This window comes from Brachycentrus maculatus, unplaced genomic scaffold (assembly GCF_059751285.1).
Source record: "Brachycentrus maculatus isolate JH-2025_06_01 unplaced genomic scaffold, ASM5975128v1 h1tg000170l, whole genome shotgun sequence".
Classification (NCBI taxonomy): domain Eukaryota; kingdom Metazoa; phylum Arthropoda; class Insecta; order Trichoptera; family Brachycentridae; genus Brachycentrus; species Brachycentrus maculatus.
The window spans coordinates 777,403-804,768 of NW_028280923.1; the positions used below are offsets into that span (position 1 = coordinate 777,403).

Below are 27,366 nucleotides of genomic sequence, written 5' to 3' on the forward strand. Positions count from 1 at the left end.
ACAACAAAAATACAACTTTGTTTATGACATTCTTTTCTAGGAAAATACAACCATCTGTGGCCGTTGCGTATTGTCTATTGTTATCTTGAAATTCGTGTTGTTTGCATTTAGAAAACTTTATTATTCGACAATTTCAAAGCAAACGGTGATTTCAACAGTATTATTTGAAATCAAATTGATCGCATTTGATCATTCCACATGTAAGTTCATATATCAAACAATCTAATTCATGTCCACTAGAAAAAAAATATTAACATCGTCTTTAGACTGTAACGAGTTGTATCTTGTATGTTTGTTATTGTGAAATAGATCTACACACGACATCGCTATTAATTGTTAATTTTCTTTTTAAATTAAAAACATATAGTGTTGAATGCGTTTAGTTAGCTACAAAACTACACAATTTGACATTTAAGGTTATATTACACGCATAGAAATATTACGAACGCGTGTTGTTGACAAGTTGACTGAGATGTGTTTTTGTTTTGGAAACACCTAATGTCTATGTGACTGAAATCTAACTACGGCTTATGCAACACCGCACCTACTTTGCCTTCAACTTTATAAGTTTTATAGCTTATTCCTACTTGTGATTGGTTTTACTCCTAATGTTTAAAGATAATAATAAAACCCTTATCCGCACCCCAATGGTGCATAGGGCACTGTGTCATAAACGCAGTGTTATCTTGATCGTTTTACACATGAAGGAAAGGTGATCAGCCCTCCGCTTCAGGTACCAGTCCATGGTAATATAGAATAAATATTACAGTGAAAAAATCACTTATATTTATTTTACCCCCCTTGGGAATCGAACCCGGGACCTCCAGAACGGTAGCCGAGCGTGCTGACCATTACACTACGGAGGCGGACATAATGTTTAAAGATACCATAATTTATTTCGTATATTACAATCATTTTTTTATATAAATACCAGACTATAACAATTTCACTTTAGTCTACATTTGACCTGGTGATGGAATGATTATTCCATAGCCGGCAATCATGAAGTGAACGAAAAATTATAAGGAAAGTGTGATACTATAATTTCATTAAACTCTTGAAAAACTGTAGGCAAAAATACTCGCTACTGAAATTTAACGTGTTTCTGCGATTTACTTGTTAAAAGAAATTGTGACTTATTTTATTTAAAAAATTGGAATTGGAATACATTCCAGTCAGATAAAAGAACACATTTTACAACACTTATTTATAACCGTCATAGGCTGGTTTAAGTGATCACTTTACACACGTGTAACATTCACCATGTTACACGTGTGTAAAGTGATCACTTAAACCAGCCTATGACGGTCGTAAGCCCCGTAAATGCCCAGACTTCCATATCCTTCTTCATCTTTGATGAGATGTCAAAAAATAATATGAAAATAACTCCTGTAATTGGAGATAATCCAGATTTTGTGAACAAGTATTTGGACACACTCAAAATGTTGTAAAAAAAAAACTTATTTATAAAACTAAACTTAACTATTCCGAAATAGCGTATAATGTACCCGGCTACCGTACCCGTCATGCGTCACAATCTTTATTCAGAGTACCTGTCCTTCGAACTAACTATGCGTGGAGCTCACCTATGTTTCAAATGGCTAGTGAGTACAACTCATGTTTTAGCCAAGTTGACATTTTCAATTGTGGAAAATCTGTGTTGAAAAGTCGAATGGTGAGAATATTGTCCTCTCAGGATCTTTAAAAACTACGCTTCTCAGCATTGTATGTATGTCCCTACTAGAATCAACATCACACACACACACATATTCATTCATTTGCTAGATCTACACTAAATATGTAATAATCTTTATGTTTCTGTGGTTAACTATAATTGGCTTGTTTAATGTATATCTTTTAATAGTTTTTTTTTAAATATCGCTCACTCCTTTCAAGAACGTCATAAATCAAAAAACTTGATTTTTCAGTAGAACGTTTTTAAAGTTTAGCAATATAATACAATGCGTTAAAAATGAATATCAAGCCACTTATTGAACTATTTACTGTGCAACAGATCTTTTTAGGTGAAACCTGAATGTTTTTTCTCCATTTGAAAAATATTTAGTATATTTCAAAAAATACTTAAACAATACCTTTTCTTCAAAATACAAAAACAACACTTTCTGCCCTGTAGCGGGTAAATATTAAGTTAAAAATATGCCGCTTTTGCTGGGATATAGAACATTTTCTGGGCATTCCGAAAATATGCACAACTGGAAATTGACGATTTTTGATTTATGACGTTCTTGAAAGGAGTGAGCGATATGTTGCTGTTGTTAACAAAAAAAAAAAAAATAATAATAATAAAATAAAATTGTTCAGAACATGCAATTAAATACGACATGGTCACATTCGGCCATGTTCGCATCATTATGCATTCTATTTCAAATCTACCCACTTTCACTACCCATTTATGAACAGTAATTTTACACTTCTTCTAACCCTTATACTCACCCAGTGGTCCATAGGGCACTGCATCATATAAAAGCGTTATCACATGAAGGTAAGGTGATCAGCCCTCCACTTCAGGTACCAGTCCAGGGTGGTAATATTGAATAAATATTACAGTGAAAATATCACTGATATTTATTTGACCCCCTTCTGGGTATCGAATCCAGGACCTCCAGTACAGTAGCCGGGCGTGTTGACCATTACACTACGGAGGCAGACATATTCATATAAAAACATTAAAAAAATCCTTCTTTTCTGACTTTGAAATGAGGCCGGCGCAGAAGGTAAAAATACCCTTCCCGTCCTTAAGCATCAATCGACGGGTAGAAATAACTTTCGCGACCTAAGTGTGTTTTACCCGCCTCCGTAGTGTAATGGTCAGCACGCTCGGCTATCGTTCTGGAGGTCCCGGGTTCGATTCCCAGAGGGGGGGGGGTCAAACAAATAAATATAAGTGATTTTTTCACTCTAATATTTATTCAATATTACCCTGGATTGGTAACTGAAGCGGAGGGCTGATCACCTTTCCTTCATGTGTTAACGATCAAGATAATACCGCATTTATATGATGCAGTGCCTTATGCACCATTGGGGTTGCGGTAAAGGTTTGAAGAAGTGTGTTTTAACGGGGTTGGTGACTAAGTGGTTCATTTTCATCCTAGTTTAGCATCTCAAAGTGTAAAACAGGGATTTGTAATGTCGCCGTGGCTGTTTAATCTGTACACATTTTACATTTTTTTTGCAGATTCAAGATGGCGGACAGACAAGTCCCGTTAGGAAGAGGTCGTGCCATGCTTCTGTTGGCGCAACAGGAATCCAGTAATGCAAGTTCAATGAATGCCCAGAGGATTCCCACATTGGTAAGACCAACATTTTGAGTGTGTCCAAATACTTTCACCAATCTGTATCATCTCAACATGGATGAAGAAGATTATGGATGTCTGGGCATTTACATGGGTTAGGGTTCGGAAAATCGAGTGGTGTGGTTGTCAATCATGGGTAGAATTGGTGAATGTTGCACGTGTGTAATGTGATCACTTAACCAAGCCTATGACGGTTGTGAGCCGTATAAATGCCCAGACTTCCATGTTCTTCTTCATCTATGTTGAGATGTCAAAAATTGGTAAGACCATATAATTTGATCCAACTAACTGAACTAAAAAATTAAGCCTCATACCGCTTCTGGAGAAAGAAAAAAAGATCTTCGCATCTTCCACATACTCACTTTGAATATTAATCTAATCTGAGCACGAAAATATTGATCCTCCACCCCTTATATACGTTTTTAAGGGAGTTGCATGTGGTGGGGACAATATTGTAAACATTTAAAACTTAATGAACTGCATCTCTTTGTTCTTCTCGAATACATTTATGCCTACAATTGTAATAAACAAATTGCCATAAAAAATACACAATTTTTGACATGAACACCACCATATGTTTAATAATTGTAATAATAATTTTTCTAGGGACCCAGTCCGGGCGTATCTACATATCCTATAAACGGGAGAGGCAGAGCGCAGTTACTTTCACAATGCTTAGGCTTGGAACAGTCTAGATCAGGTAGTAATAATATCCAGTTATTCCCTAACAAACTTTAATATCTTTTCCAGGAAAGGGTTTTTTTCCATTGCGGCAATCGTCATTTCAATCTGTTTGATAGAAGCATCTACTGAGAAGTGTGAATGATGCTCATTATCACCCTAGAGCTTCAGAATCTAACAGCTATGAATTCTAAAATTTTTGTTTGCTGAACTGTGTAACCGTTAGAATAATGACAATATTGTATGTGTATGCATATATATGTATATATTATCAGTCGCTGTGGCGTAGTTGGGTAGATGTGGCGTAGTTGGATAACTGCGAAATCGACATCGCGGGTTCGATTGCCACCAATTGCAAAATAAATTCAACAAAGATTTATTTTCAATTGGTCTGTGTGTTTGTAATGCATTTTCACATTTCGCTCACTCCTTTCAAGAACGTCATAAATCAAAAAACTTGATTTTTTAGGAGATCGTTTTAATGTTTAAAAATATAATACAATGTATTAAAAATAAATATCAAGCCCCTTATTGAACTTTTTACTTTGCAACAGATCTTTTTAGGTAAAACCTGAATGTTTTTTATCCATTTTAAAAATATTAAGTATATTTAAAAAAAAATAATTAAACACTACCTTTTCTTCAAAATGCAAACACAACACTTTCTGCCCTGTAGCGGGTAAATATTAAGTTAAAAATATGCCGCTTTTGCTGGGATATAGTACATTTTCTGGCCATTCCGAAAACATGCACAACTGAAAATTGTTGATTTTTTAAATATGACGTTCTTGAAAGGAGTGAGCGATTTATCTTCCCTATACTTACTATCCTACTTGCGGACAAGCCTCTAAAAGTAATCCGATCCGTACAATGGCATCTCGCGCTTTACCAAAAGTAAGCATATAGAATGCTTATAAGCGTCTCCCGTTCTCTACCAACAGTATGTAAAATATGTTCGGGGATCAGGACCGTCGAGGCGGTGTTCAGAGCTGCCCAAGACAAGGACAATTACTCTCAAGCGATAGTCGACGTCAGAGGGACCTGACATGACACAAACAGAAGAATAAGAATGTGTTAACCTTTTAACTGCCGGTAGGTACGTGTATGGCGGTACCCAGCACGCTGTATATTTTACGACAAAAATAAAACCTTCTAAACATATCGTTATTGAAAGTGTAATAACGTTTATTTATAAAACTTACCAAATAAATGAAGAGCACGCCAGTGGTGCAGTCATTTATCCATAATCATAAAATTAATTGTTCATGGTGCAGGGTTGTCACAAAATTTGTCATAGAAAATATGAAAACTAAGTTATATGTCAAAAGTAATTGTTTATGTTAGTTTAATATTAAAGGTATACACACACACACTATGATTTTAAAAAATTCAAAATCATCACAATTGACACTAAAATCACTGTCATCAGATTCGGCAGTGACGGCAACTCGAAGATTATTGGACAACCCTGAGCGCCATTAGTTGTTCCGACGACAAAGCTCTCTTTAATTACGTTTAAAGTGGTAAAAACAAATTCTGTTTTAATTCTAAGTATGCAAAGATATTCTTAATAGATGTCACTATGCGTTCAATATATTTGTACATTTTAAATAATTAATTTTTTCGTAAAAGCCCATTTAAAACGGCGCGTCTTAAGACGTAATTTTTGTATGAGCAGCGCTCCGTTCACAGAAAATTATGCGGCCTAAGACGCTTTTGGCAGTTAACCGGTTAATAAACGCATTTTTCTGGCATCATTCATGTCTGTTGTTTATAACTTTGTTTGATTATTATCAGGATCAACGTCATCCACTTCGGGCGTGTACTCCAGCCCTTCACCCGTGTCCACTCCGTCGCCGACCTCCTTGTCGGACCACCAGACGTCTCCGAGCTCCACCGTGGTAGGGTCGCAGCCTCCCGAGCGCCACGTCTCCAGGGGCCGCGGGGCTGTGATGATGCTCATGAGACCGGAATCAGTGCAGAGGTACACTCGTTTGACTAGAGACAAGGATAAAATAAGATTGCCATTAAAACAAAAAAACTAAATCATAAAAATTTATTTAAAAAGTATAAAAATCCTATCACTTTACACACATATAACATTCACCAATGGATCATTCTCATGATGTGTTATTGTTACTAATAAATTAATATGAAAAACCACAAGACTATCGGTAACATTCTTATTAAAAGCTGTAGAGAAGTAAGGGAGATATGAAGGTTTAAACATTAGATTTCTGTTCAGCTTTGTATTTTTTTTTAATAAATGCATTTATTTACATCTAAAACATGTGTTCTTAGAATTGTAACCTACCGACGGGTATGCAGATTGGGAGGACAATATCTTTACTCGATCGTATCTCCTTGTGTATAATAAATAAATAATAAAACCCTTATCCGCACCCCAATGGTGCATAGGGCACTGTGTCATATTAACGCAGTGTTATCTTGATCGTTTACACATGAAGGAAAGGTGATCAGCCCTCCGCTTCAGGTACCAGTCCATGGTAATATTGAATAAATATAACAGTGAAAAAATCACTTATATTTATTTTACCCCCCATTGGGAATCGAACCCGGGACCTCCAGAACGGTAGCCGAGCGTGCTGGCCATTACACTACGGAGGCGGACTTGTGTATTGACTTCTTAATCCCGCATTCATAGTTTATTTCAATAAACCCCTTTAAAAACGACGGATAGAGCTTTCACTGTATACATACTAAAACAGCCCCAATTGATTTTTCAGCCGAAATTCCAGCAGTACTCCCGAACCCGAGACTGGGAGCGTTTCTTCAGCCATATCATCACTGAAGTCCATCTCACTTGAATCAGGAGAATGCACTTCAGTTTCAGTAAGTTAATACGGAAATAATATTTCATAATATTGCGTCCGCTGTGATAAAAAGTTGAGGATCACTGTTCTCAACGCCGCAATTCTTTGCTCTGGCACTTCTTCACTGTGAAAATGGTGGGAACAAATATTACCCGTAAATTGCGCACTATGAACCCACCACTGAATTTTCTTCTTCTAACCCTTATCAGCACCCAACGGTGCATAGGGCACTGCATCGTAGCGACGCAGTGTTATTTTGATCGTTAATTGCATGAAGGCAAGGTGATCAGCCCTGCGCTTTTTGTACCAGTCCAGGGTGATATTAAATAAATATCACAGTGAAAATCGTTGATAATTGTTGATAATCGTTGAAAATAATTGATTCGGCAGTCACTTTGTGGTAAAATCCATCCATTTTTAATTTAGGTTGTGCTTAGTTAATACCACTATTTCTTAAAATCCGCTGTGACACGTGTTTCGATGCTTTGCGCATAATTTTCAAACACCGTATATTTCATACAATGTTTGCAAATAATGCAGAATGCAACGAAACATGTGTCACAGTAGATTTTAAGAAATAGTGGTATTTACTAAGTAAAACATGAATGTATTAATTTTAAATCAAACACAGATTTTTTGAGTCTACATACTTAGTTGTATTTTATTAACAAAAACACATAAAAAATTATATTGTGACAATTGTTTCGCCTTGTTAGGGCATTATCAAACGAATGACATTCGTTTGAATGCCCTAACAAGGCGAAACAATTGTCACAATAATTTTTTTATGTGTTTTTGTTAATAAAATACAACTTAGCAGACTCAAAAAATCTGTGCTTGATTTAAAATTAATACATAAATTAAAATGGAGTTCTACAAATTAAACGCCAAATCAAAAAATAAAATAAAAAATAAATAAAATAAAAAACTTGAATTAAAATGACCATAATTTTGTTGCAGTCCGAATCGACCGCAATTGTCAAGCAGCACGGAACGAGCGGACAGGGTGTCTCCGCCACCACTAACTACATCAAGCTGCAGATTGAGCCCGGGAGTGGCGCCTACGAATACAATGTCAAATACCACCCGCTCCAAGATGCCAAGCACTTCAGGATAAAATTATTGAAAGGTACGTTCCAAACCAAGGGTGGCCAACCCGCGACCCGCGGAGCATTTCACACATTTTTTCTTAAGTGCACATAAAACTATCAAAATAACATACCATCGTGCGTAGTTTGTATCATATCCCATATATGGAAGTATCTCATTATTGTGACAAATTCTTCTAAATATATATATGGTATATTTGTGTTAACAAACAATCACAACATTTTGTGATCGACTTTTAACTACACATTAATAATAATACAAGCTGCTATAAGTGACTGCTAGAACGACTCAAAAGTAAAAATGCTATGTAAAAGCTAGTTATACAGTAGCCATGATACTAGCAAAAAATCTAATCGATATTCAGATGGTGAAATGGTTAAGGAATGCTTGGGGTGTGGACGACATAAGAAAACAAATTGAAGATAATTTGAAAAATCGAGCATCATGTTTCCTTTGAATAATAAAAGAAATGTTGTTTTACGGCCCGGTAAGAAATCTGATTTCTAAAATCTGGCCCGGCTACTGAAAATGTTGGCCACCCATGCTCTAAACTGTGTTTCTTCCTCTGCTTGTGCCCTGTCAGGACCCCGTATTGTTGGCAATCACTCCGGCATCCTCAGTCCTGCACCTTCCGGAACAACTCCCACACCCCTTTCCCTTAAACTGTACTTCTTACGGTATTCCCATTATGTCAAATACCAAATTTCTAAGATTTTCACAGGTTTTTATCAAAATTTTAAAGTTTAACCCTTACAATGCCAGAAGCTATTAACATGGCCATACCCAGTAGGCCGTGATTTTTTCAACAAAAATGTGAAAGCTTTTAGAAAGATGACTGTAACTTTGATAATACTGTGCAACCGATCTTTTTAGGTAAAACCTGAATGTTTTTTCTCCATTTGAAAAATATTTAGTGTATTTAATAAAAATAATTAAACAATACCTTTTCTATGCAAAAACAACACTTTCCGCCCTGTAGCGGGTAAATATTAAGTTAAAAATATGCCACTTTTGCTGGGATGTAGTACATTTTCTGGGTATTTCGAAAACATACACAACTGAAAATTGACGGTTTTTGATATTTGACGTTGTTGAAAGGAGTGAGCGAATTGTCAAATTTTTAAAAAGTGTCAGGTATCAAGTATCCAGCCTCAATGGCGCCGGGTTAGTGATATATATATTTTTCCGTGAGTTTATTAAAATAATGCTTATTATTGTCATTTTTGTTCAGCTCATAGAGAATTTCTGGGACCGCATACCTACGATGGATATAATCTGTTCTTACCGAGGAAACTTGATAACGACGAAACTACACTTGTCTCGCCACATCCTACCACGGGCGAATCGGTCTCCGTAACGGTAAGCAATTATTTTTATCGATACTTGTCTCTCAATTTTTTTAAAAGGAATTACCCGCAGAGCCCCTACTTTAAGAGGCTTGTCTGCAGGTAGGATAGTAAGGATAGGAAAAGTAAATGTGAAAAATACATCACAAACACCCTGACCAATTGAAAATAAATTTTTCTCGAATTAATTTTGCAATTGGTGGGAATCGAACCCGCGACGCCAGTTTCACAGTTGAGTGTCTACCTTACTACACCACGGCGCCTGTCTGATGCCAATTCGCATAACTGTTTAAATGTTACAAGACACAATAACTTCATAAGTTTGTGCATTTTTTATGCAATTTTTTTTAAGCAGTATTTCCTACAGGTTTTTCAATTCAAATTGAACGCTTCACAAACCAAATTAGACGTTTTACAAAACTAATTCGGCAGTGTAATGTTCAGCATGCTCGGCTACCGTTCTGGTGTTGGGAAGTCACTACACAATAAAAAATTAGTGATTTTAAAATGGAAAAATACAGAAGTCAAAAATTATAATAATTTCGATTTATTTGCTGAAAACATTAAAAAACCATCTGGCAACGCTTAGAGAACAAGCATAGGTCCACTCTGGTCGGGAGCCCAAAAGCAACTGCTGCGTGCTGCTAGTCAGCCAGAGAACATTGAGCTTTGAGCTCCTCACGCTTGCACAGTCCAAGTATGCAAGAGTGGGATGCGAATATAGTGCCGCGGTTCCCGCACACTCTTCACGCGAATTTGGTTCCGATATTCACTAAAAACCTCCGATGTACCTGATGAATTCTGATTATTATTAATATTATTTTTTGAATCAATGCGTAAATATGTTATAGAGGAATACATAAAATCTTAGCCTTGTATTTATTATATTTATAGAGATATTGATGGTTATTAGAAGCAATGTGTACAAGGTACACAATACCGGGAGGGGAGGGTTAACCCATCGGCCTATCAGCCGCCAACCGTTGGCGGTAGGTATATTTTTACATTTGCAAATCAGCCGCTGTTTAAGCCACGCCCCCATTCGTGGTAGTTCATATTATAAAGATATTTTCGTGTGATATCTACAAATCAGTAAAGAACGCTATTTGTAATGCATTATTTCTTATAATTTTATTACAAATTTATTGACGACACTTGACTAAAGATGTCCCTGTAAGGATAGAATTATCCTTTTGATTGAAATATCAACTATAATATAATAATAATAAAACCCTTATCCGCACCCCAATGGTGCATAGGGCACTGCGTCATATAAACGCAGTGTTATCTTGATTGTTTACACATGAAGGAAAGGTGATCAGCCCTCCGCTTCAGGTACCAGTCCAGGGTAATATTGAATAAATATTACAGTGAAAAAATCACTCATATTTATTTTACCCCCCCTGGGAATCGAACCCGGATCCTCCAGAACGGTAGCCGAGCGTGCTGACCATTACACTATGGAGGCGGACTTTCAACTATAATATCAACTATAATCAGTGAGAAATCAAAACTTTACATCCCAGGAGTAATGTTTTATTGAGTTATTTTTTCAAGTTTTCATGTTAATTTATCACATTTCTGATCTACATACACGATAAAATACAAGTATAATAGTTACATGTACCATATTTCTTGGTAAAACAGTAAAAGTTATAATTTTATGAGATAGTTTATTTTTATAACTCGGTTGAATTTGAACGCCGTTGACGCCGCAGCCACGCGCGCGGTGTTATTGGTCGGCTGTTGGACCGCGCACTAAACATTTGATGGTACCTTTTTCTGCATCAAAGATTATTTCTATGTTTGGTCTCGTTTTATCAGGGACAAAATATTAGAGCGCCCCCTTGTTTGACAACCCATATCACCTTCCCCTCCGGGCGGGGCAACTTTCTTACTTGCAGGGATACATTCAATTAGTGTCTTTATATACATGTTTTGAAAAAAAACTGATATGCGGATGGGTTAGTAACAATGACTAAACAGGTAAACTCGATCATACATTTCTTGTCTATAGTTATTACAGAGTAATTCTTTAATTTTAGGTGACTTTCGTGAAAGCCAGAAAATTTCGAGAAATGAAACAGTTGTATAATATTCTTTTCAAAAGAATAATGGCCGAACTAAAAATGGTGGACTTCAAGCGAAACTATTATGATCCGACAAACCCAACAAAAATACCGCAGTACAAGCTGGAAATATGGCCGGGGTATGTAACTCAACTTATTTAATAATATATAGTAACCTCCGTAAATGCCCAGACTTCCGTATTCTTCTTCATCTATGTTGAATGTCGGGTTGTGTTCCTGTGGTTAGTGTCGCGGGCTCTTAAGTCAGAATTCTCGGTTGGAACCCACTCTACCACAATTTGATACCTATTACTAATAATGAGCCGCTCAGGCTCACAGAAATACTATGAAATTGAAAAAATTGTGTAAATAATATAAACACTAATATTTCTCTTTTTTTATAAAAAATTAAATAAATTTTTAAAAAATATTTGAAAAATAACTTCCATAATGGATAAATATCACGATGTGTGGTTATTGACTTATAAATTAATATGAAAAATCACAAGACTATCGATGACATTCTTATTGAAATCTGTAGAGAACTAAGGGAGATATGAAGGCTTTAGATATTTGAATAAAATGAAAAACGTGCATTCGCATACGTCATCTAACGTTTTGTGGCGTCATATGGTTTATAGAGCTGTAAAAGTAGTAGTGTGGATTGTTTGTTTGCCACTACACTACCATTTGTGTTATACAAATATGAGGGGAGGGGGGAGTGGGAGGGTGGACCATAGACATCAACAAATACAGCCGCCAATAATTTAGCGATGACACCAACATTAAAATAACTCGATCGTTTCTGTGACGTCATTCATCGCCAACTTACGAAAATAACGTTTTTTCCAAGGCAAATTTTCCAAAAGAAAACGATGAATGAAAATATTAATTATATCGGCTGCTGTGAACACAAAATGAGTCTAATGCAATCCTTTATAGGTTGAGTATGTTAAATTAGATATTCCTCCCGTCTGAAAATGATCCGTTGGTAATGAGCAATCAAATATTTAATTTGGTTTACAATTTTAAAGACTTGCCTTGTGAGGTCTATCTCCTCTGGTGGATATTACAACCTAAGCCTATCTCTGGTATAGTAATTGGTTCGCTTTGTCTGCCCAGTTGAATGGCATCGCCGCGATAATAGGGCATGATTCCCTCATTGTCGAATTATAAATAAGACTTATATTCCTCAAAATACAGTAGGGAGTTTACAAATGTAAGAGAGATATGAAATGAGATAGTCCAGATTTGTGAATAAGTATTTGGCCACACTCAAAACGTTGTTGACTCTCGGGATTGTTTATGGCTAATTTTTCAGTTATGTAACAGCTGTGGACGAGTATGAGGGCGGCGTGATGCTGTGCATCGACGCGTCGCACCGGGTGCTGCGCAGGGAGAGCGTCCTGCAGCTCCTCCGGGACATGCACTCCCTGCATCCCAGCAGCCTGGAGATCGACCTCAGGAGGACGCTCATCGGGCAGGCCGTCATGACCACCTACAACAACACGTGCTACATGTGAGTACTCACCAAAGTGTGGACACCTTCATCTTGCTTTAGCCCTTCATGGAAAAATCTTATCAATGGTTGAACTTTGTCGGAGTTAAAGTTCATTATTTTGTCCTGTTCTTTTCCCAACGATGCTGCACCTTCAATAGTGGAAATTGTTTACTAATAAATATTAACCGGATCCACGCGGCTCGCATAACCGTATGTGTTTTAATAAAACATGCCCCATACGCGGCTGACATAACCGTTTGTGTTTTTACTTTGCTCCAAGTTTCGAACCTCAGTTCAACTTGGAGGGATTTTTTCATGGTGTGGAACTTTGGATAAAATAATACGTCAATCCTTGGCCTTATGACATCTGTTGAAATATCTGACTAATGATTTGTAACATCACAAGGATAAATAAAAGAACAGATCCCTAATTTTTCTTGCGGTCGGTAATTAGTCCGCGCCATAATCATGCCCTATATCTGTCTCACTCTCGACGCTACGCATTGCCAGCGGGTAAGAGTGACACACGATGCGTGCTTTGATTTATTTATTTTACGATGTTATTTGTTTATATTACGATATATTTCAAGAATAATGTGACACAAGTGTATTATAGAGTACCAAAAAGGCACAATGAATCCCATTGAACGTTTTTGTTTAGGAAAATAAATCGTTTCTTGACTAAATACATGATAAAAGTAATCATTTTAAAAACGGCGAAATACCGCCGCGTACGGGCGTCTCTCAGGAACAAAGTTGACGTGGTCAAAAGGTTAAAACGTGTTCAGCTGATGTACAGTATAATATGTTTGCGACTACTGCAAGCGTCCAAGGCTTAGACGCTTGTCTATGTCTATGGAATAAATCCATAGAAATTGTCGTAACGAAGACATGGACATTTAAGTTGAAGCGTTCGGACAATAACGATCCATACAGTCCTTACCTACTGTTACTAGCTATTTGTAATTTATTACACTGGCAAGCCAACTAGTTTTGTCGCTCTCCTATCACTCTCCTGTCACTCAAAGCGAGCTCACTCATTCTCTCTTGCTTACACATCGGTAATCTGTGTTTTGTTTTTTTTTTAAATTGGCATCAGTCAAAGGGCCGCACTAGAATAGCCAAAAGGACGCATGCGGCCTTAAGACCGCAGGTTCCCCATGCCTGGTCTAAGCGTTGACATGATGAAGAAAGTCTTAACAAGCATATAATTGACCACATTAAGCAATGGCTACTCTGAAACCAGTAGTCGTGAAGTATTTTTTTAAGTGGTATTACACAAAGTAAACGATGAATGATAAGGAGTGTCATATTACCATACCTTCTTCATATTCTTCTTCTCTTAATGGATCTGTTGATCCGTTTAATCAGGGCTGCTCCGGTCTTGTTCCTGTGATTGGGAGATCATGCTTTCCATCTATCTAATTAATATGTATACAAATATACTCGCGTCAACTTTGTACCTGAGAGACGCCCCGTACTCAGCGGTATTTCACCGTTTTTAAAATGATTACTTTTATCATGTATTTAGTTAAGAAACGATTTATTTTCCTAAACAAAAACGTTCAATGGGATTCATTGTGCCTTTTGGTACTCTATAATACACTTGTGTCACATTATTCTTGAAATATATCGTAATATAAACAAATAAAATCGTAACATAAATAAATCAAAGCACGCATCGTGTGTCACTCTTACCCACTGGCGATGCGTAGCGTCGAGAGTGAGACAGATATAGGGCATGATAATGGCGCGGACTAATTACCGACCGCAAGAAAAATCAGGGATCTGTTCTTTTATTTATCCTTGTGATGTTACAAATTATTAGTCAGATATTTCAACAGATGTCATAAGGCCAAGGATTGACGTATTATTTTATCCAAAGTTCCACACCATGAAAAAATCCCTCCAAGTTGAACTGAGGTTCGAAACTTGGAGCAATGTAAAATCACAAACGGTTATGTCAGCCGCGTATGGGACATGTTTTATGAAAACGCAAACGGTTATGTGAGCCGCGTTGATCCTTTTAAATATTTCCCCGAAAGTAAAAAAGTTGCCCCGCCCGGAAGGAAGGTGACATGCTTTGTCAAACAATGACTCGCTAATATTTTGTACCTGATAAAGCGAAAATAAACAAAAAAAAATTATTTTAATACAGAAAAAAGTAACACGCACTTAACAGATTGATTTTCGTGGTATAAATCGGTCCAACAAATCATATTGCTCACGTGTGACTCATACTTTTGAAGCGACAAAGGCGTTCAAATTCAACCGAATTACAAAAATAAACTGTTTCATAAAATTATAACTATTACTGTTTTGCCAATAAATATGGTACATATAACTATGTATTAGGCGCATTTTATCGGGTGTCTAGATCAGAAATGTGATAAATTGACAAGAAAACTTGAAAAAATAACTCGGTAAAACATAACCCTTGGGATGTAAAGTTTTGAATTTTAACTGATTTTAGTTTCTTACAGGGACATCTTTGGTCAAGTACCGTTAATAAATTTGTATAAAAATAATAAGAAGTAATGCATTACCAAAAGTTTCACACAAAAGTGTCTTTATAATATAAACTACCCACACGTGCAGGTGTGGCTAAACCGCGGCTGATGTGTTAATGTAAAATATTCTTCGCCGCCAAGATATGGCGGCTGGTATACCGATGGGTTAGTCATGGTGAGAACGATAGAAGGGCTTTGAGGAGCTAAGAGAGAGCGGACATCGTGGCTGCGCAACATTGCCGGGATAAGAGGTAGAGAAAGTCCAAAAAAAGTTTCTGATGTATCTCTACATGAGAGAGTACGGCTATTATCTTCGGCTCTACCTGACCGAGTTTATCCATGCTTGGCTACAATAGTATTTGAGACTAGAAGAAATGTGTATTTGATTACGCATTTTTATCGATTGTTGCGCGGTATGATCGATAATCCTAAAATTATCCGTAACATTGGTCTGTATGTTCCCTATAGTTACCTAAGACAGTGTCGACGTAGATTGTTTCACATTCCTATACACAGGACCAACCTGCCGATGGTTATGCCTGTAGGAAGAGCTACCGCTATGTTGAACAATATGTCATTGGGTATTGATCTGTTCCGTGTGTCTGAAGGAGTTTTCCGAAGTTGGATTCTTCTACACTTTTTGCAATAGTATTCTTGCTTATTTTCTATTTTTGTTAATGTATACGATTTAAATATAAGTTTGTAATGTGTATATTATCTATAAATAAATAAATTGATATTTAAAAAAAAAATAATTAAAAAAGAGGGGCGGAGGAGTTTTTCCGGAAGGCGCAGGACCTCGAAACCTTTGAGCTGGAGTGATCACCAACGTTGGTTTACCTGACAGGGCACCAGCAGAGAAGGATTATTCCCTGCAATGTTTCGAATAACGCTTTGATGTATATCTCACTTTGCTTCAGTGTCGATGATGTGGATTTCACGCAGTCACCTATGTCCAGCTTCTCTTCAAAGTCGGGAGAAATCACCTACATGGATTACTACAAGAACAACTATGGGATCGAAATCACCGATCCAAACCAGCCGCTGTTGATCCACAGGTATTTTAAACTTCTTCTTCTTCCGCTTGGTGTAGGCCTTCTGGCCTGTTTTTATGATGGATTATTCTCCTGCGACCCTCTACCTTCAATGCTACATCAGGATTAATAAACTATACCATATAGATTAAAATTACAAAGAAAAAACGTTACCAAAGGATGATCCAAAAAATATTTTTTCTTGGTGTAAGCCTTGTGGCCTGTTTTAAAGAGGGATTAGCCTCCTGCGATGTTGATTCCCAGCTGTCAATCCATCTCTTTAGTGGTCTGCCTGAGAGTACCTTGGGGATGGCCGTGCAGTGCAATGTGGGGGAGTCTGGATGGTATACCATTGTCACATGGGTATACCATTGTCTTCTTCGTTTTCTTTCCCACCTTACGATGTCTTGGATCTTGCATATTTAAAAAAATGTATATTTTAACATGATATAAAGGGTCCGCCAAATAACTTTTTTTTTTCAAAAACAGGGCGCAAAACATCGAGTGTAGCTTCGGCTGTGTGGCACGTAGCGCCGTCCTGTTGAAACCAAATGTTGCCAATATCCTCCTCTTCAATTTTTGTGAACAAAAATCCGTTCAACATGGCCCGATAACGATCGCCATTGACTGTAACGGCCACTCCTTGCTCATTTTCAAAGAAAAATGGCCCAATTATGCCTCTGGACCAAAATCCGCACCAAACAGTGACTCGTTTTGGGTGTACCGGCTTTTCAATGTATGCGTGCGGGTTTTCTGTGCCCCAAATACGACAATTTTGCTTGTTTACATACCCGCCAAGATCAAAATGAGCTTCATCCGAAAAGATGATTTTTTTGGCAAAATCGGCATCTTCTGTAAGTCGATCGCAGGCCCACTCAGCGAAGCGAAAACGCATTGGATGGTCAGTTGGCTTCAACTCCTGAACCAATTGGACTTTGTATGGCGTCATACCAAGGTCTTTATGCAAAATTCGTCTCAATGATGTCTCCGAAATGTTCAATTGTTGAGAACGACGGTGAATTGATGTTGATGGCGCTTCACGCACACTTTCTGCCACAACATCGATATTCTCGGGTGTACGCACTGTTTTTGGCTTTTCACGCTTTGGTTTATCGATGAGGATGCCAGTTTCTTTCACTTTTTTCACAAGATAACGAACATACGGAGCTGACGGTGCTTCTCTTCTTCCAAAAACCGTACGCAATTTTCGCACACATTCTGCAATATTACCATGATTTTCAAAGTAATGTCGCAATATTTCCCAGCGTTGTTCAAGCGTATACACAACCATATTCGCTCAGCGGAAGGATAAAACTAATTATCTGTCAAATCAGACATGAGCTAAGTGTTACCATTCACGAAATAAGCACTAGTTGAAAAAAAAAACTTTAGATGGCGGACCCTATACATCGCTCACTCCTTCCAAGAAGGACATAAATCAAAAAACTTGATTTTTCAGTTTAACGTTTTTAAAGTTTAATAATTTAAAAATTTAATACAATGTATTAAAAATAAATATCAAGCCACTTTTTACTTTTTAACTTTTTACTGCGCAACAGATCTTTTTAAGTAAAACCTGAAGGTTTTTTCTCCATTTGAAAAATATTTTGTTTATTTAAAAAATAATAAAAGAATACCTTTTCTTCAAAATGCAAAAACAACACTTTCTGCCCTGTAGCGGGTAAATATTAAGTTAAAAATATGCCTCTTTTGCTGGGATATAGTACATTTTCTGGGCATTCCGATAACATGCACAACTGAAAATTGACGATTTTTTATTTATGACGTTCTTGAAAGGAGTAAGCGACATACAAAAAAGAAAGAAAAATTAAAAGTAGAAACTTTATTATGTACAATGTTTACAATATTAACTCTTGATCATTTACCCATTGCTTTATTCTGTCTTTGGTCCATATTTTAGTTTACCCTCTTACCTCCGCCGACAATAAATTAAGTTATAATAAAATATTTATAGTGTTTTTAAAACAAAGTTACATTTTAACTATATTTTTTATTATTATTTAGTCAAATGCTTTGGCTTTCTTACTATTCTTTTTTTTGTTTGAAGGAAAACCTCCCGTGACAACCTGAGGGATCAACCCCGGGTCTTGTTGATAGCCCTAATCCCGGAATTATGCAACCTCACAGGACTATCGGACGATATGAGAAACAACTTTAGCCTGATGAAGGAAGTGGCCATGTACACAAGAATCACTCCCAACCAGAGATTCTATGCCATCAAAAAGGTATTGACCATGTTATAATACCGGATAACCATATTCACAGACATCACGTACAATCAGCAAACTTTTAGCGAAAATTTAAACCTGTCTGGGAGTGTGACCATACATGGTCATCCAAACAAAACTTTCCTCAACGGAGTGTGGGCGCACTTATAATTAAAGCCCGGTGATATTTATTTCTAAAATGGCACTTTTACTGCTATCTGTAGTTGTATTTAAACATTAAAATCACACCTCAGATTATTTTTCTGTTTTACCCACCAGATTTTACTTTAATGTTTATGTTTTGATTTAACGTTTTCGTAATGATCTAATATCTTGGTAACATTGTTTCTGCTCTGGTCTCTATCCCGTATGTGACCATCAGTCTTACACGTCTTAAATTTTCTTACTTTGCTTTTGATATTCAATATTCTTCAAGATTTTTTCTATTAGTCATCCCGATATTACAGCCGCTTTATAGATCTGCCTTAGAGTCTCATCATAGAAGTTGCTAGTGCTACTAATGTCAACTCCCAGATACTTGAACTCCATTTCCTGGTCAATTATTTGATAAAAATCAACATTCATTTACGTCCATACTCCCGGAAATCCACCCTTTCACGGAAAATGCACCTACAACGTAATCGTTGGTTTTTAGTTTGTGAACAATGTGAACAACTGCCCGGCCGCCAGGCAGATGCTGGCCAACTGGGGCCTGAGCCTCTGCCCCGACACCGTCAAGCTCAACGCCCGCGTGCTCCAGCCGGAGCAGATCATATTCGCGGACGGGCGCAAGGTGGCCGGGACGCCCCAAGCCGACTGGGGACGCGACGTCTGCTCCAACCGGAGCATCCTCGCCGTGGACCTGGACAACTGGGCCGTGCTGCACGTCAAGAAGGACAAGATCTGCACGGATGTGAGTCGGCCTCATTCATTCTAAGGACAAAACATTGACAAATAGTGGTGTGTTAGACTGCTACTTAGCGATATCGCTATTACCGATATCACCATGTATCGCTATTACCAATATCACCGATATCACCATACTAGGATTCAATTCAATTTCAATTCAATTAAATTTATTTATTTATAGTTAATATACACATTACAAACTTAAATTTAAATCGTATACATTAACAAAAATATAAAATAAGCAAGAATACTATTGCTAAAGGTGTAGAAGAATCCCGCTTCGGAAAACTGCTTCAGACACATGGAACAGATCAATATCCAATGAGATATTGTTCAACATAGCGGTAGCTCTTCCTGTAGGCATAACCATCGGCAGGTTGGTCCTGTGTATAGGAATGTGAAACAATCTATGTCGACGCTGTCTTAGGTAACTATCGGAAACATACAGACCAATGGATTATCAGGATTATCGATCCTACCTGTTACCAGTCTGCTAACCAGACTCTGGTTCATGCTCCTCGTATCTCGTACTATGCGCCGCCGCGGTACGCGGTATGCTAAATTATTTAATATCGGAATATCTGTGATATCTCCGCGTATTTCCCAACCCGGTGAGTCCTAAGCCGAGCGATATTTGACACGCCATCACTGACATTGTCATGTATATTTGTCTTTTCATTTATATCTAATAATCCAATAGACTAAGAAAGAGATATACAATGCAAGACAAAATTCAAACACCTTATGAAAATAATGCGCAACGCATCGAAACACATGTCACAATTGATTTTAGGAAATAATGGTATTTATCGAGTAAAACCTAAATTAAACATGGATAGATTTTACCACAAAGTGACTGCTGAATATAGTAATGAAATTCCATATTATTCTTCACCTATGTTGAGATGTCAGAATGCAGATATAACGAGGATGTGTGTCGGTGTTGCAGTCCTTCGTGGACACCGTCCTGCGTTGCGGGCCGCCCATGGGCATGCGCATCTCCAGCCCGAAGGTGGTGTGCCTGCAGAACGACAAGCCCGAGACGTACAGCTTGGCGCTCAAGGAGGTCATCAACCCGAGGCTACAGATGGTGATGTGCATCTGCCCAACCGCGCGCGACGACCGCTACTCGGCCATCAAGAAGACCTGCTGCCTGGAGAACCCCATCCCGTCCCAGGTAAAACCTGAATGTTTTTTCTCCATTTGAAAAATATTTAGTATATTTAAAAAAAATACTTAAACAATACCTTTTTTTCAAAATGCAAAAACAACACTTTCTGCCCTGTAGCGGGTAAATATTAAGTTTAAAATATGCAGCTTTTGCTGGGATATAGTACATTTTTTGGGCATTCCGAAAACATGCACAATTGAAAATTGACGAATTTTGATATATGACGTTGTTGAAAGAAGTGAGCGATATGTGAGCACAGGGAGTACACATGCATCAAATGTTTTCCATTCAATATTATTGATTTATTTCTAGGTGATAAACTCGCATACTCTGATGAACAAGATGAAGCTCCGCGCTGTTGCGCAGAAGGTGGCTCTGCAGATGAATTGCAAACTTGGCGGGACGCTGTGGGCAGTCAATATACCCTACAAGAACGCCATGGTAGTCGGCATCGACATTTACCACGGAGCCGGAAGGCCGTCCTTTGCAGGTAAAATCTTACCACCATTTTTATTTTTGTGAAGTGAAACTTAAACCCCTTAAAGATGCTGCGTGGCACTTAACCTTTCCTTCCCGGTGATATGTATTTACTACATTTCGACTCATAATAAGAGTATCAATATAAAATACAATCGATACGGGCTCAGAACTTTTGTATTCATCCGTAGTATGTATAATTACATATGACATATCGCCTGAAATGTGTTAACACACTAAGGACAGAAAGGGTATTTTTACCTTCCGCGCCGGCCTCATTTCTTAGGCAGAAAATAATGAATTATAAACTAACTAACTAACTAACCATCACGCCGCTTCCCCACAGGGGTAGGCAGAGAGAATAGAATGCCACACCACTCTGTCCTTGCAAACATTCTTCGCCTCTTCCACGTTCATGCATCTCCTCATACATACCCGCCGTTTGTTATGACTCCTAACCTGACCACTTTCAAGTATTTGGCATACCTGATTGTGCCTTGTTTTTCTCGGTCTTCCTCTGCTTCTTTTCCCAATTACATTCGCCTCATAAATTTGTTTTACCGTTCTTTCCTCACTCATTCGTTCTACATGTCCAACCCATCTCAACACACCTTTCTTAATTATAATGAATTATCCAATGTTTTTATATAAATATTATATGTATACATATTATCTCTTTATTAAGTATAATACATAGTATCTCTTTATTAAATATTATATGTATACATATTATCTCTTTATAATCTCTTTATTAAGGTCTTAACTATATGTTTATAATTATCAAATCCCGTCGCCAGCGCTAATGTGCAAAGGCAAATAGCCGCAAGTTAAAAACAGTAGTTTTGAGATAAACGAGTTTATAGTTAACATCAAATGTTGCTTTTTGCCAAAAAATGAATCAAATTAATACAATTTTGCGGCTACATATTTGGATAGTGAATACCTCGGTAAAGGAAAAAGATAGAACAAAATTTGTGATTGTAGATGAAGAACCCTCGTCCCCCTCCGTAGTGTAATGGTCAGCACGCTCGGCTACCGTTCTGGAGGTCCCGGGTTCGATTCCCAGGGGGGGGTCAAATAAATACAAGTGTTTTTTTCACTGAAATATTTATTCAATATTACCCTGGACTGGTACCGGAAGCGGAGGGCTGATCACCTTTCCTTCATGTGTAAACGATCAAGATAACTCTGCATTTATATGACGCAGTGCCCTATGCACCATTGGGGTGCGGATAAGGGTTTTATTATTATTATTATTATTATTAGATGAAGAAAGCTTTGAGCCGTGTTACGCCAGACAGTCGCAACTTGAGTTACGGATAGTTGCCTTTACACATTAGAGCGGTCCGCAGGCGTAAAAAATATCCATCCGAAATGAATTAACGTTCTGCTTGTTCTCGCAGGCTTTGTTGCTTCATTCAATAACACAATGACGCGCTGGACCAGCCACGTCATCATACAGAGTAAAGGGCAGGAGCTGATCGACGGGCTCAAGGTCAGCTTTGTGAAGGCGATCAAGCACTATTACAACGTCAACGGGATCTTCCCCGGCAGAATCTTCATCTACAGGTATGTTTATCTACTCCTTTTTCCTCCGTCTCTCCATATATCCTGGGATCTGTCTGCGCCTTGAGATATCAACTGCAAGCATTCTCTGCATCTATGCTTATCCCATGTATTGTATCCTCATTACATCATTTTTTAATCATTGGCGTCAGTTATTGTATGAATTGGGATTTTAAAATAATTGTTTTTATTTATGTAATATTCAATTATAAACAAAACATTTGTTTTTTTACCACTTTATTATATTGTCCGCCTCCGTAGTGTAATGGTCAGCACGCTCGGCTACCGTTCTGGAGGTCCCGGGTTCGATTCCCAAGGGGGGTAAAAATAAATATAAGTGATTTTTTCCCTGTAATATTTATTCAATATTACCATGGACTGGTACCTGAAGCGGAGGGCTGATCACCTTTCCTTCATGTGTAAAACGATCATGATAACACTGCGTTTTTAAGACACAGTGCCCTATGCACCATTGGGGTGCGGATAAGGGTTTTATTATTTATTATATTATTATATTGTAACAACTAGTTTCGGAAGCTACAAATACTTGCATCTAGAATTTTTAATTTTTTTATTAATTTTTTACCCTTCAATAACTCTTCTTTTCAAAAACATATATTTAATTTGAAAAAAAAGTTGGGCTTAATGTTTTTTTTTTTTTAATTTTGCAAAAGCACATTATGTTTTGAACAAATTATAAATAAAACACTGTGTTTTTTACCAGTTGAGTATTTTATTTTTATTTTAAATTACTAGTTTCTGAAACTAGAGATACTCTCATCTACGTGTTTGAATATATATTATATATTGAATGTTAAAATCAAATAATCTTTTTTGACATCTCATCAAAGATGAAGACGGGCTGACGACCGTCATAGGCTGGTTTAAGTGATCACTTTACACACGTGTAACATTCACCAATTCTACCCATTATTGACAGCCACAGTACTCAAATTCTTGGAAGTTCTATATATAAATATATGAACCAATTTTTAAAACATTATTCTTAAATCACTAGAACTTCACTAGAGACATCTATTGGTGAGATGAAAATAAGCTTTATATTGAGCTGAAACTCTTTTATTAGTATGTGAGATCTGAATCCTGGATTATAATCACACACATGAGAAACGCCAGAAAATATCATTTTCTTTTTTATTATTTAAGCTTACAATTTGACCAGATAACTTATTTACAACATTTTATGAGTGTGTCCAAATACAAACAAAACATTGTACAAGAATCACTAGAATTTTCACTAGTGACATCTATTGGTGAGACGAAGAAGCTTTTTTATTGAGCAGAAACTCTTAAATTAAATAACTCCTATAATTGGAGATAATCCTGATTTGTGAACAAGTATTTGGATACACTCAAAACGTTGTAAGGGTCAATCGTGTCTTACCGCAAAGTGAATGCCAATACAACGAATAACATGTACTGAACATCCGCACTGTCCCCGGTGCAGGGACGGCGTCGGGGACGGGCAGCTGCCGCTCGTCAAGGAGTACGAGGTCCCACAGCTGGAGACCTGCTTCGCGCTGGTGGACCCCACCTACCACCCGCCCATGACCTTCATCGTGGTGCAGAAGCGGATCAACACGAGGATCTTCTCCGTCGCCGGCAACCAGCTCGACAACCCTGACCCCGGGACCGTGGTGGACCAGACCGTCACCAGGAGGGCGCTGTGAGTAGCTCTCCTCCAACTCTCCTCATCCTCGACTCGTGTTATTTATTCATTTCATTCACTCATTCAAACCCTTTTTTATTTTTTATCCATCCCTTATGTCATTGTGGCCATATTAGGTCTATTGTGACCTCCCTCTGTATCACAGCTCACTGCCAAGACCTACATGAGTCATGCATCTCACGACCTGTCTTGGTGGTATGAGCTTCACCTTCTCGGAGTCCAGTAGAGGTCCTCCAAGGATGTGACTTCGTTTGTGAGCGAGTGCGTCACAATTGTAGAGAATGTGGATTGGCGTTTCGTTATCCTCCATACAAAATCTGCATACTGGGGAAACCCTTATTCAAACCCTTATCCGCATCCCAATGGTGCATAGGACACTGCATCATATAAACGCACTGTTATCTTGAACGTTAACAGATGAAGGAAAGGTGATCAGCCCTCCGCTTCAGGTGCCAGTCCAGGTTACCAATATTATATTAGTTATGCTTACGTACATTGAGTTTTTTTATCCGTTTTACTGCTTTTTCACATATTATGCCAAAATTGCGGAAGAATTTTAGAGATAAAATCAAGATACGATCAAGATAACACTGCGCTTATATGATGCATTGCCCTATGCACGATCGGGTGCCGATATTGGTTTGAAGAAGAAGAAATAAAATATTGCCAATTTTGCAATAAAATCTTTAGCAATTTTACTGTACATGTAAGAAAAATCTCAGCACTAAAGTGCCTAGAGAAAAATCTATGCCTAATAATGGTGCCGTTATTCGTTCCAGCTACGACTTCTTCCTGGTGTCGCAGAAGGTGCGTCAGGGCACGGTGACGCCCACGCACTACATAGTGCTGTACGACACCAACGGCATCCAGCCCGACCACGTGCAGCGCTTCACGTACAAGATGTGCCACCTGTACTACAACTGGCCGGGCACGGTCCGCGTGCCCGCGCCGTGCCAGTACGCGCACAAGCTCGCCTACCTCATGGGGCAGGTCGTGGGCAAGCAGCACGACCCTTCCCTCGGGGACAAGCTCTTCTTCCTGTGAACCATGCCTGACCTTTCTATTGCTCATTCTAACCCTTCCCTTAGGCGGCTTGTGCACTACACGGAATTCTACCGTCCGGCAGTCCGGTTTTGAAAAATAAAAGCGACTACAACCTGTTTGAATAATCCCTGTTATAAGCGTTTAGTCTGAACCCGCTATTAGATTCATAGTAGAATTTACTTTTAAAACGTCATATATATGACATTTCAAAACATTTTAAGTATATTTTTCCAATTTATAGAACGTTGAAAACATTATTATTTTTACAGTATTCTGCATCATTAAGTCCAAATTGCATATTTTCGAGATAAGGTTTTTTGCCAGTACACCCACGATATGTATGTCATAGAAAATACTTCTACTGTCCATAGAGTCATTAAATATTAAAACTGCATTCTTTTAAACTATCAATAAATGGATAAACATCATAACAGTACATATTAAAACACTAAAGCAGCTTGTGCACTGCCCGGAATTTACCGTCCGGCAGTCCGGTTTTGAAAAATAAAAGCGATTACTACAGTTTAGCGTGATCGAATATACGCGCACCGTGATCACGCACCGATCGAGCACACTGATCCGAAGAAAGAAAGTCAAAAGCACAAGCCAATCATCCGTTTTATATGCTAACCGAAGTGCCGGACGGTAAAATTCCGTGTAGTGCACAAACGCCCTTACGGTGCTAAAAACTTCCGCGTACACCGGCGATATGTATTTTGTACACCATATTAATACACTATCTGCGGGAAGGGTTATTTTACCGTTTCACTCGACTGGTGGTGTTACCCTTCAGTAATTTTACCTTGTCACTCGACTCATCGTAAATTGCGTGTAAGTTATTTTTACGCATGACTTTTTCGGCATCTTTTGATCTCATATCGATGTATACAGTATGGTTAAATGTTATCACTTCTTTTCAGAGTTGTTTATCTCTATTATGAGCGCGAATCTGCCCGCAGATAGTGTGTTAACACATTGTAATTGGGGGTCTAAAAACAATAGACTTTAGCCAGAAGCGGGCGTTTTTTAGCGATTAGCGCAATATATATAACTTTCTTAAAATCGTCACGACTTCTAAACCAAACAATAGCATAATGTTTGGTCATCACAGATAAAATAACAGACAATCTGATCATGTCATATAATTTCACCATGTTTCTAAGCTGAATATGTTTATATTATCAATTTGGTGAATGGCACTACACATATTTTCAATTTGAAATATTCCCCATAAAAGAATCATGGTTATCCATTCAATAAAATTATATGATTGCTTGTAACATAAGTAAAAAAGAATATAAATTATATGATAAATTATGTCCGCCTCCGTAGTGTAATTAATGGTCAGCACGCTCGGCTACCGTTCTGGAGGTCCCGGGTTCGATTCCCAAGGGGGGTAAAATAAATATTAGTGATTTTTTCACTGCAATATTTATACAAAATTACCATGGACTGGTACCTGAAGCGGAGGGCTGATCACCTTTCCTTCATGTATAAACGATCAAGATAACACTGCGTTTATATGACACAGTGCCCTATGCACCATTTGGGTGCGGATAAGGGTTTTATATGATAAATAATAATAATATAATATCTTTCTGGATCGAATGACAGGGGTTGATTTTATTGTTATATAAGACATATAAAAAAACAAAATTTTGTATCAGGATTCTAAGTGTTCCAAATCAGGTTTGTTCCATATGAATGAAAATAAAAATCAATAAAAATCCACGACTCAAATCAAGGAAAACATTCAATCAGGCGTTGTTAAGGCGGAGCCTCACCGGAGCATTTTGTCGTAACGTAACGTCGTAACATCGCTTACAGCGAGCATCCGAAACTATGGATGGAGCGCTCGGCTCGCTGTACTGACTATACAAAT

General features: G+C 37.8%; 1 protein-coding gene across 1 annotated transcript; it reads left to right on the forward strand.

The window, feature by feature from the left end:
- The first annotated feature begins 76 nt into the window (after positions 1-76).
- Positions 77-27,211, forward strand: LOC148308318 (piwi-like protein Ago3). Its single transcript, XM_088261949.1, has 17 exons — positions 77-200; positions 3,197-3,311; positions 3,921-4,014; positions 5,793-5,979; positions 6,743-6,848; positions 7,790-7,958; positions 9,171-9,298; positions 11,331-11,494; positions 12,676-12,873; positions 16,286-16,423; positions 18,468-18,645; positions 19,283-19,540; positions 20,486-20,713; positions 21,020-21,197; positions 22,588-22,753; positions 24,219-24,437; positions 25,220-27,211. The coding sequence occupies exons 2-17, from the start codon at positions 3,204-3,206 to the stop codon at positions 25,482-25,484; spliced, it is 2,784 nt and encodes a 927-aa protein (XP_088118075.1). The 5' UTR covers positions 77-200; positions 3,197-3,203; the 3' UTR covers positions 25,485-27,211.
- The last annotated feature ends 155 nt before the right edge of the window (positions 27,212-27,366 follow it).